Raw genomic sequence first — 12,739 nt, 5'->3', positions numbered from 1 at the left:
CCTTTTTGTGGTGTTCTGATATTTTCATTTCTAGTCAGGGTTTAGTTATATAAACTGTTTCATAGGTCAAAGGTTACGGTTAACCCATTGTCATCATCTTCATGCTTTGATAAGTTTTGATTTTATATCTACATGTTTACCTCCAAAACTGAGTTTTCAAAAGTTTATAATAATTCATCTAGACCTGTACTGCAATATATGAGAATTACTATTCTCAGCATGTTTTATCATTTTTAATTGAAACCTCCTATCTGCATTTAAGCCCATGTCGATAGACTGTATCACACTGTTGAGAACTTGCTTTCATTTTGCACAAATTGTATGTTCTAACTTAGTTGATATAGGGAATAATTCTTTCAGCTGGCTATACATAGTACATGTCCATGTAACATAAATTTATTCATGGACATACTTGGCCAAAAATATTTGATGAAAGTTTTTGTTAAAAAGTTTGCATTATTTGATGTCTCATCGCATTTTAAGGTCGATAGGTAAACTAATGTCTCAATTTACTTTTCCATTGATATACATGATTATATTTTTGCACGCCCCATTTGAATGATTCGATTCCTTTTTTTTTCATAGTATAACTCATTTGTCAAATGCTTTCATTCCATTTTCAAGGCGTTTTGGAAACACTGGAAATAAAATTACAACTAAATTTAACTTTTAAAGGGTTTATGATTTACTCTGTTATAAACAAAGGACAGAATACCTTCTGATTGTATTTTATTTATTCAGTGTACATATTCTAACTTATTCTGTTTCTTAATAAAAATAAAAAGAGATAGACGTTTTTATATACATATTTCACATTATATTAGTGCTGTTATCCATTAATTAATCAGTCATCAATCAATAAATAATCAATTAGATGTTCCAGGTCATGTATATTGTTAACCTTGTTTTTGTTATAACTGTACAAAATATGTTCTTTTGTCATTAAATGGTATTTAACTACGGATGCATTTTTATATATACATAACGCTCTGTCTGTCTGTCTGTCTGTCTGTCTGTCTGTCTGTCTGTCTGTCTGTCTGTCTGTCCGTCTGTCTGTCTGTCTGTCTGTCTGTCTGTCTGTATGTCTCTGTCTCTCTTTACATTAACTATAAATAAAAATATAATATCAAAATAATAAATATTAATAAAATATTACAGTATCAGTCTTGGTCAACATTAGGTGAATTTAAAAACAAAGAAACAAACAAAGACACGTAACAAACTATGTTAATTGAAAAATGAAATTACTAGACAGTCGGTCGGAGAAGCCAAATATTTTAAAATATCTATTTGTTTGGAATTGCCGCCTTGAAGTTCTCGAACCATCAGAGAGAGGGATTATTTTTCAAACTTGAATTTGATTAATTAAACAATACTTAAAAAATAAAAATATCCATATTCAAAAGTTCTTTATTTTTTGCTTATACAGTTTGATCAGCGGCTGATATTTCAAGGAGAGGGTGGGGCAGTTCCAAACAAATTATAATTCTATTAAGGTATTATATAAGATTGGTATTTTTACTACTGAACGACATTCGATTTCTTTTGGCGGTATATTTCCGTTAAACGAGGGACTCAGTTATAATTAAAAGTTTATGACCAGGCCAGCGACACCTGTGTTTCCTTAGTGTGTCCCGAGATATTCTTGCATCACATTCTGATGATCATTCGAGAACCACACATTTAAAAAAATAAATAAAATTTGTCCGATTAAAATTCAGCTCAGGATATAATAAAAGGTTTACAGAAATTTTGCATAACAAGACCATGACAATATCCGGGTGATAATTTTTAACGATTGAATGTGCAATGTATTTCTGAGACTTACCTTATAGATAATTCAATCAATGATTTCCATTATAACCTTTTTTGTCAATATCCACATTGAGAAATAAAGTGCCGATGAAGAAACCTTAGCTTTTTGCCCTCTGTATCGATTTCAATCATATTTTGTAAGTACAGGTAAATGGAATTTACCTGAAAAATCCCCATAAAGTATCCATAATACTAATTAACTATTTTTTTTTTCAAAACCGTTGTCTGTATAACTCAGAGCAGATAAATAATTTAAATATATTTATAAAATGAGCTGTGATTTTAGAAATCAAATTATTTACATAGAATGATCAATAAAGTTCATGTCTACAGAGAAAGATTCCAAAGACGTTGTTCTATGTACAGTTTCTGCCCAAAAATTTTCTGTACTTTGTGTTTTCTTTGAAAGTAAGTTGTATACGTTGATGCTGATATAATACTCTTGATTTTTTCTTAATTTTTTTTGAATGGTGTTTGAATGAAAAACAAAATGACAATAACAAACCGTCAACTATCTCAAAAATCCATATAGAGAAATACAAAATACAGAGCAACACGGACCTCCAAACAGATAGAGGCAGGACCAGGTGCCTAGGAGGAGTGAGCATCCTCTGCTGACCGGCCACATCCCCCGTGTACTCTTTGTCGTAATAGAAAAGACAATTAGTTGTTAATTTTGGTCTAACAATTAGTATGAAAAAACGTCAGTTAGCATACGGCACAGTGGAAGATTGTATTTTCTGACAAGGTCGTTGTATAGACTTTAGAACTCAAGTTAAGATGTCTTCAAACGAGACTGTTGATAGCCCTGAATTATCAACTTGTTTGTCGGTAGTTTGCCTTGCCTTACGAAAAGCAAGCCCCTTGCAAATCGAATAAACTGAGAGACAAAAACACCATATGCAGGTGATGAAGGTTTTGCTACATAAAGCCAAAAGAAAAATATTCCTGTTTGATGTCACCTGACCAAAACAATTAGGGTAGGTAAGTAGGGAAAAAAATATTTTATTTTTAAAAACTTATAGCATGTATGTAATAATAAGACAGAAGTATACTCACAGTGTACGGTATGTCATTGATGATTTAAAATGTTCAAAGGTCTTTGTATTATTGATGCATGTAATGTATAGAAAACAACAGGCAAAAAAAAAAAACTAAATAGATTTATTTTTTTATTAAAAATTTAATCTACACGTGTATAAAGGTATCTTTTCTGGATAAATATTTCTGTATTTTATTAGCTTAATGTCAATATTAATTAAACCAATCTCTGTATTTACGTGTATTTTGGGTTTTAGTCCAACCATTTGACCCACTTACTACAATACGCTATGTAAAGGATCTGTTTAATTCAGGAGATCATATAGAAAGTAGTTTTATGATAGTTTTACATTGATTGCAGTTATTAACTAATAACAGGTTATTAACTAATTGTTATATTAGGATTGAAAGTAATAGCCATCGTTTTTGTTATTTCCAATGCACAGTATGTTGTTGCATCAGCCGTAGTCATAACCCCTGAAGGTAAAATAGCCTCAAGGTTCATTTATGCAGTAAAAATGTACGTAGATTAGTTTCCATCGTTCTTTTGCCAATGAGGTTAAATTACACGATTGTGAACTCAGAAGATTGGGCACGTTTGCTTCTTTTTCTGAGGAAATTCTGGCGAAGTTACCAATCACCACCATAAAAACTTTTAGGGTCAGAAGGTAAAAGATAGGGTTGGTTGGGCGACAGGAAACATGAATATTTCTTTTGGCCTAAGAAAGGAAAGTTGACTATAGAAAAATTGAAGTCATCGCTTTTATCATAAAATTTTGTTGTTAGGTTACCACCAATGTCCATTTCCAATAAAATATCAAGATATGAGCCAGATGACGCAGACTCTGTGGTATCTTTTATTTCAAGTCGACTGGGATATATCGAGTCGACGTAACAGTGGAATTAACAATTGTTAGTTGATAATACGTCGTCTATATACCTGAATGTTGAGTTAAAGGCCACAACGAGTGATTTATTTTTTCCCGTAAAAGCTTTCGAATACATTCTGCTTCATAAGAATGAAAAAATAGGTCTGCTTACAATAGGGCACAATAGGTACCCACGGAAATTCCAACAAATTGTTGGAAGACTTGATTTGAAAAAAAAAGACATAGATACTGTCTATCAGAAACTCAAGCATCTTTTTAATGTCGATTTCTGAGTACTTGTGTGTGCAATCAGAAGGATTTTTCTTTACAGAATAATGTTTCAGAGTTCTAATGACAAGGTAAGTATTTTTACGACTGCCATTTTTATTGACGAAACAACTGTCGATGATATCTAAAAGCCTAGATTTTAATTTGTCATGGGGAATGGTTGTATAAAGCGATGAAAAATTGTACGTTTTCAATGAAAAATTTTGTGAACTCAAAAATAAGGCTTTATTTATAAACAAAGATGTTTAAGATTTTAGATATGTACTACTATTGCTACTTTTTGTCTTTTAGAAAGATCAATTTAAAGTCAAAAGACGTATATAACTAGGGACCTCCTTAAAACTATTTTCATAAAACTATCATCTATATTTTTACATGGACCTAAATATCGTTGTAAAGAAAAACATGGTCAAATTTACAATCAATACCGTTGTGAAACCTCAATCAGTAAAGGAAGAAATACATGACCGTGATCTAAGTGTTAATTGGTGGTTTCGTATCGCCCAATGGCAGCTATGGAGATTTAACTATATAAATGTTGTTCAAAAGCATTATCTTATACTTCATATAGTAATGCAAGCCAAGAACATACATACGCTGTGATGAGGTAACTTGTTTTTCTCCCTCTGTTTATTTCTCTGTTAAAGTTGTTTTTTAATTCAACATTTTTACTCTTCATTCTTGCTGCATATACTTAGAATCAACGTATTTTCAACGTTTGTATAACGTTGTATGCCTGCTGGGTAAATGTTTCAGGTCATAAGGAGGCGTAGCTGACCGTGGACTTCGGGGATAAGAAGAATATTGCATTCATTTCTTTCAAACACGTTGGTTGTAAGTTTTATGAAAAACATCTTTTTTTTAATCAAGCAAGAAATTCTACTAACTAAACAAATAAATATCAATGTACAGGAATTCTTAATTTTATACTTTTTTTTTTTGTTCCTAATTTTTTTCAAAAAACATTGATTTTTTTTTTATAATAGCTTCAAAAATATTCAACAACCTATGTAATCCATGCGTAAGGTCATGATTGATGTTATATTTACTCAATTTTGTATAATATAGTTTCTCTTATCTTATTAGAATTTACTTAGAATTACAAAAAAAAAAATGTTTATTTTCATAAAATGAGAACTCTATCTATGCAACGTTAACATAACTTGTCCCCTACCCCAAATGTATATCTGAACAATAAAATTGTGTTCTAACAAATCATATTTTCGTTAAAAGTCCTTTTGGATTACAATGATAGGTTATAGAAAATGATCTGCTTGGTATATATGTTAAACAAACGCTATGCCATGCTTTGACCGTATAATAAATTTTTCTTTTTGATATTTGATTTCCTCCTTATAATTTTGTTATACTGACTTTGCATTTTTTTTTTGTAGATTTGTTTAATACAGAAAAGGCCTCTAGCAATAACGTTTAATTTTACAACAAAAACAACGAAACCTTAATCATGACGACATAACGATGCTGAGCTTGAAGCTGTTTGTTTCCGATGTCGATCGTCTAACACGTGTTTAACCAATATGAATGCCAGCGACAGTCATATCTTTGAGGACATTGATGAAAGTGGGGCAGTGAAAAACGTCCAGCGCTTACACAAAATCGTATCTTGCGTATTTGGTCTGTTTTTTGGAACCATTGGAATTCCTGGTAATTTGTTATCATGCTACGTGTGGCGTAGTCCAAAAATGACGTCATCTACTACGTTTCTTATGATGATGAAATCGATTAATGACGTCATAGTGTGCTTGTTATATATTACAATTGAACCTTTGCCGTTATACTTCCCTGAGATTGTTAAATCCTCTTCATATGGAATATATTTTTCTTTCGCTGGGTTGCCTTTATTTTCAGTGTTTACTTATGCAAGTAACTGGATGCTAGCGGCCGTAACTACGGATCGATTTTTTAAATTGTACAAACCATTCATTCAGGTAGGTAAATTTTCTTTTCAACCTTTGCTCTCTAATGACCAGAGATAAAACAAAATACCCTAAAACGAAATTTATTATTAACTTAGTCTTGCTTAAAAGTTATATTAAAAATAAGGACAACAAGTGAAAGAAATATATTAGATAAGTAAAACATTTGCTCAAAAACAAGAATCTTTGTTTAATTTGATTTAATCAGATTTCATCGAAGTTGAATTTTTATTACAGCAAGGGCGGAACTCAAAATACGCAACTTACATCGGGGTTTCCTGTCTATATCTTGTGTGTTCCCTCATGGCTATTCCCATTTTTTTCAAGTTCCAACTGAATCCGGAGCAGTTGTCAGTGAATGGCCAATCAACATTATCGACCACTCCTTTCAGCAAATCAAGCGGTTATTTTATGTGGGAAATCTGGGTGCACTGTTGGTTTTTGATGGCACTACCTTTATCTGTGACAGTAACAGTCAGTTTCTTAATACTTCGACAAATCAAGAACTCTGAACAAAATCATGGCGGAAAAAAGAATATGAATATTCAAATAACACGAATGATCTTGAAAACTGTAACCTTCTTTGTAATACGAATAGCTGTACAGTGTATAGGACAGTGTCTTCTTCTGGCTTTCGTGGTATGTATTTAGATTTCGATGATCAATCATCCATTATGACTTTACTATGCTACATATTAAACATTAATATTGTCGAATCATTTTTATTCGTGTGTGTGGGGGGTGAGGGGTGTTCGTGGCTAGCAATCGCATAATTTTTTGAATACTTTTGTACAATTGAAAGTGCACAAGTTCTTGGGGATGTTAATTCGTGGGAAGGGTAACCCACGAAAGTCACGAACATTGATCCCTCACAAACAATGATGATTCCACAGTATATTTATTTCTATTCTTTATATAAGACGTGTCTTCATTTAGTAAACAAATCTATCAGGACAACATACTAATAAACATTTTAATATTCATAGCGCTTCCAGAGCAACACTTGTATAATTCCATTTGTTTTAATTTCAGAGCGATAAACGGATTTCGCATGAACTGGTATGGGTGACAAAAGTGGGTAAAATCATTAATTGTTCAGTAAATGTATTCATTTACTGCAAATGCAATGAATACTTTAGAAAAACCTTGATTAACATTTTTGACATGAAGAAAAAAGTTGACATTCCGGCAAGAACAGAAAAGAAGACAGAAGACTGCATCCAGACCGAGTTGATTACAAGAATTTAACAGCGAGATTGAACTGAAATCCCGTGTCATTATGCTGGTGTAATTACATTCTAACTTACATGTCCGTTTTTTTTGTCTGTGATATAAGGTAGTCAGATCGGTTTTGAAAATTTCACGTCACCCAATTGCAACTATGAAATTAACAGAAAACATAATATGCAAAACGGTGTGACCGTTGGACCGAGCGCAGATTTAACACAGTGCAGTTTGATATTTGTACAACAATTTATATGAAACGCATACAGTAGGATCCGCCTGGTTCCCTACTTACATAATTTGCGAAAATTTAACTATGCATCAAGTGCTCAATCTACAATATGATGTCATGTTCCGGATGTAAAACGTACATGTTTTGTCTTTGGATATAGCCGAAAAGAGTTACGTTAATCCAAACTTCTTTTTTTTTTCTTTCATTGTTTATCAAGTTAATTCATAGTAATGCCGCGGTAATAGAATTGAATACTTTATTCAGTATCAATAAGATCAGTTTTTTGATGTTAATGTTTTTATTTTCCATCTGATAATTTGATAATACATACATAGAACAAGTCGTGTTTCTTGATTGAAGCACTATTGAAACCTATCTGGTGTCCTCTTTTATTTCTTTTAATTAATAGAACCTTCTATTGAAACACTGGGACATTTTTATCGAGTTTAGGGGCAATAAACATCGATGAGTATCAGTCAATCAATGAAAGAACTAACTTTTTAAAAACAAAATGGCTGCCAATATGGCGGCGCACAGGGCTGATAGAAATGTGTGTTGGCCTAAGTACCTCTGACTTATATTTCATTTGCTTTTTTTTTTATATATACGTGCTACCATTTATCATCGCTTCGCTAGGCGGGCATCGCCTGCCTCTCGCTGCGCTCGGTAAAAACTCAATAACAACATATTAAGCATACATTTACTACCTATAGAATCGAATGTAATTAAATATATTTGTTGGGTCTTTAATGATTTCCTTTTTTATTCTATTTGTAACATCTATTCATATGAGAAATTTAGATCACAATATGTTCTATATTAAGTTGACCCAATCACAGAATATTTTCAATCTAAATGTTTGATACCATTTTTTCTTTGATTGGACCACTAGACTAATAACAAATAATTAACCTAACAAAATATTAAGGTGGTATGGTACACATATCGATATTACAGAAGATACAAATAAACTATAAAAAAAATACTTCACCAGTTAAGATTTTACAATATTTGACTAAATAATATGTAATAACTAGACACGAGCTCGTTGCAAGCAACGATTAGGTCGTCCGTCGTACCTGCGCCATACTTTTGACGTAATACAAAAAACTGATACCTGATCATGGTACAATATCAGATGTATACATATCTTTAAACGTTGTCTATAGTTTGATTCGCTGCATGTTTTTCACACAGTGGGAATGCCCGGTATGTAGGTAAAAAGACCATTGGCAAACATTTTACACGGATTTTTATCGAACGCAAACGCAAATGAATCTTTTAGGAGATCCTGGAAATTTTACAGGGGTTTTTGAAGAATAATTTTGTTTTTCGAGGAGGGGGAGCATGCGCGGATCATAAATTTTCCGGGGGTAGGGGTTGAGGGTCTGACAGTTATTTGAGTTTGCCAGGGGATGGTCGAGGTAAATTTTGTAAATTTATAATGTACATGTAATTGAAAGAAATTTTGCGGGTAGTGGGTGGGTGGCTGGAACCCTCCCCCTTCCCTTCTAGATCCACGCATGGGAAGACCAATGCCGGTAATTTTACGGTAATTGTAACCATTTTTATTTAATTATTCATTTTCAAAATTATCGGAATGCCAATATAACCTTTCAACACACTGCCAGTTAAAACTAAAGAAACGAACCATTAAGTCTCGGTGAGTATTGCGTCCACGTACGAAAGAAATGGCAATTTTCAAGAAATTAGAATGGACGATCTGGGTACCAGATCGTCCATCCACTTCTTTTTCAGACTAAGAGCTACAGACCTGCAATTAGAGATTGTCAAACTCTTATTGATATGTCAATTCATTTTGTCTCAAAGAATCAGGTTTTTTTTAATCAATAAAGTTTTATCTTAATTAAAAAGAAATCGGGCACAATTTTCAATGTAAGCATTTTACAATTTAATGGTGTAATAAAATTTTGTATGAAGTTTCAAGATACCACTCTTCATTGCTTTATCCGAAATATTGCATGGAAAAAAGAATTCATATCGCATTTCTTTTTTCAAATTACAAAAAGGATATGCGAAATGAACCAAGATTATCCGCTAACAAACAAGCATTAAGAGAGACTGAGAACTAATTTCTTCTTTTTTTACATCAAAAAGGCAAAATATGTTGTTTTTTTTTTCTTTATATTTCTTTATGAAAACGTAGATCAGCAAGGGGTTCCTTTTCGTGCAAGCACCTACTTAATAGATTGTTACACGGATCTACAACGATGTCAAATAATGAAAAGGCAATATTATGGGTAGAGGATGAATGTGTAGTTTGTTTTTTAGGTTTATTTCTGATACATGTAATAATATATATCTGGATCAATTTTGTTTTTTGGTTTCTTTTGTTTATTAAAAAGGGGAATAAAGAAAATTTCAGATATGAAGTCAAGCATATATTTTCTTAGTAGTCCCCTACCGGTTTTCACTGGAGGGAACTATAGCTTTCCTCTGCGTCCGTCAGTCCGTCTGTCCGTCCGTCTGTCTGTCTGTCCCACTTCAGTTTTCCATACTTTTTTTCTTCATGCGTTTGAGGAATAATATGAGATTTGCTGAACAGTTTCAAAATGTCAAACTACATATCAAATTTACACTTTTGTAGCGTCTCGTTGACATATTTCCGAGAAAATTATTTTTTTATATTCCAATGTTTTAATGTTCGGGTTCGGTATTCTGCATAAAAGTGCATTGTTTTCACAATCTCCACAAACCGGTAGGGGACGTGTTTTCCTCATGCAATACTCTCAGAATGCTTGTTATCATAGACTTAAAGCATGTTGGAAAAAAGAAACATTGTATCAAACAGTTATTATGCACAGATCATGTATTCCTCTATTGTTTTCACAATTACATATATCAGTTACTACAAGTACTTACTTACGGAGAAATACATTTCCAAAGAGATGATATCGGTAATTTATAGTTGATTAAACAGTTAAGTTCCAGCTTTTCTTCTGCCACATGCAAGCACATAATCCTGATTTAGAATTATTTATCATGGCCGGGGGGGGGGGGGGGGGGTGGGGTGGGGTACTAGATTGTGTACTAGCGTACTAGAGTGCACATTGATATTTGATAATTGATGTTGAATTATTATTAACAAACAAAATCATAGATTTATTATAACAAGCAGTCTGGAAATTTGAAAAGTATTTCTCTATCTGCTGGACGATTCCATTTGTCTTAAATTAAGGTAACTCCGTACCTATAAAATTATGGGTTCAAAGTTAAAAAACTTAAATTTTTTTCACTTATTGGACTTGAATTTCATCAAAAAATAAATTAAATATATATGTATCCATACTATTTAAGATGTAAGGTAATAAAAACCAAAGGCTGTAATTGTCATCTGAAAATCACACTTATTCTTGTTTAAAAATCAAATAAAATGGATGGATACTTGTTTATATATTTAAAGGACTAAGTGCGGTTTTATGCAATTTTTGCCCCCCCCCCCCCCCCCCCCCCAAAATCAAAGTTTTAGAAAGAGCTTTAAAATAAGGTGAAAGATAGTTAAAATCATATTGGAAATAAAGGTGTAAAAGGTTATCACCACAGTGACGTCATAATGTAAAAATGACGTCATGAATATTGCATTATTTTGATAAATTGATGTTTTGTAGCAAAATATGGGTGTTTTCCGATGGTTATTCGACTGGGAAACATCGAGCGCAGGCTTGCTCAAGTACCATTTTTTAGTATAATATGTATAACTATCTGAAGAAAAAGATATGTTAAAATCGCACTTGAGCAGACCTGCGCTTTATACTTCCGAATGCAAAATATAGAGCAAAAATGAGAATATCTTCATTTGTTTGCAAATTTGCGGGAATTAGGTCATTTAGGTGACGTCATAGATAAACAGGGAGTGAGCAATGATGACTAAAATCATTATTAAAGTTATAGGCATCCTCTTTACAATGATTTGTAAAGATTTCATTTTTATACGATGCTATTTAAAAATTGGTTGAATCGGGGGCAGATATTTGACCATACCGCACATAGTCCTTTTATCGCCTACTATGCCAGAAAACTAAAACTAATTAAAAAAAAGAAAAAAAATGTTTGCATTAGAAAAATTATAGCATTTAGATATATCACTTAGAGAAAAATAGAAAAGAGTGTTTTCCCTTTGTTATAATTGAATTATGTCGAATATAAGGATGAAAAACGCTTAAAAAATATCTCCAAGTAAACACTGATTTGAGTTTTTGATGTGCACCTATAATAACTTAGAAATTACAAATCTACTTGCAAGAATTTTAATGAATTCATGAATTATGTAAAATGTATGACGTCACAGGAGGGTGTATTTACTTTAATAGGGTGTAAGGATGCCTGCCTAATAAATACTCATGCTCACACGTCAACCGATTAAAAAAAACTGTATTTTGGATTTGTAAATCGTTCTGAAACATTCGATCTCATATATCGTTGTTAACAATTTAAACCTTTGAACGATTAAATTTATTTTTATACATATCCTGACACTCACGAAAGAATTCATTCTGACCAATGGAAATTTCATTTACAAGACTCTGCGCCAGAATGTCTCATTCACTGATTGTTTGCAGTTATAGTGGACGAGTCCAAAAAAGGAACTCTTGAGACACATCATACAATGTGACCATATACCGTGAATGCAGTTTATTCTGCGTCTATTTTTCTTATTTGAGAGTCCTTTTTATCATTGTTTGAAAATGACGGAATGGCCTTGAATATTGTTAATCTTTATATCATATAACATGTGATACTCTTTTCATTCCACACACAAGCTTGAAATAATGAAATAATTTTAATGAAAACAATATAAATAGACGTCATAAATCCCATATCAAACGACATATAACCACTTGAATCTGCGCGTATTTTTCATGAATTTATGAACAGCGGCAAATTCCAAAATGTATTTTTAAAGGTAATGTTAGCTGCAAGTCTGTAGCCCTTGTATGAAAAATTTAGGATGGTAGTCATTTTTTCCAGACCGAGAGCTACATATATGCAGCTAAGGTAACTAATAATGCTTCCGATGAAATACTTTGTTTAGTATCGCAAGCTTTTAAGAAATCAATACTTATTTGTTAAAAAAAACAACACCCCAATACTACGTCTTACATTCGTTATTTGTAGATCAAGCAGAACCAGTATCAGTCAGCCATAGAATTTGAAAGCCATAGCATTGCATTGCTTTGCACGTACACAATATCTTTTAAAAATTAAACACTTAAAGTGTTTATCTTTATGGCTATTAATCTATTTGTACAATAGCGTACACAAGTGATTCAAAATACCCCAAACGAAAAACGGTAAGGAATTCAGTTATTTAG

General features: G+C 32.3%; 1 protein-coding gene across 2 annotated transcripts; it reads left to right on the top strand.

The window, feature by feature from the left end:
- The first annotated feature begins 4,587 nt into the window (after nt 1-4,587).
- On the top strand, nt 4,588-9,769 carry LOC128172955 (C5a anaphylatoxin chemotactic receptor 1-like). 2 transcript variants are annotated; one of them, XM_052838690.1, is made up of 5 exons: nt 4,588-4,620; nt 4,770-4,847; nt 5,408-5,962; nt 6,188-6,589; nt 6,983-9,769. In XM_052838690.1, the coding sequence occupies exons 3-5, from the start codon at nt 5,552-5,554 to the stop codon at nt 7,196-7,198; spliced, it is 1,029 nt and encodes a 342-aa protein (XP_052694650.1). In that variant the 5' UTR covers nt 4,588-4,620; nt 4,770-4,847; nt 5,408-5,551; the 3' UTR covers nt 7,199-9,769. The 2 variants fall into 2 exon arrangements, with proteins under 2 accessions (XP_052694650.1, XP_052694651.1); XM_052838691.1 differs by lacking the exon at nt 4,588-4,620 and having other exon boundaries at nt 4,713-4,847.
- The last annotated feature ends 2,970 nt before the right edge of the window (nt 9,770-12,739 follow it).

The sequence above is a fragment of the Crassostrea angulata genome, chromosome 2 (genome assembly GCF_025612915.1).
Source record: "Crassostrea angulata isolate pt1a10 chromosome 2, ASM2561291v2, whole genome shotgun sequence".
NCBI classification, from domain to species: Eukaryota; Metazoa; Mollusca; class Bivalvia; order Ostreida; family Ostreidae; genus Magallana; species Magallana angulata.
The sequence above is the reverse complement of the archived record's forward strand: the minus strand, read 5'-3'. Positions and strand labels throughout refer to the sequence as shown.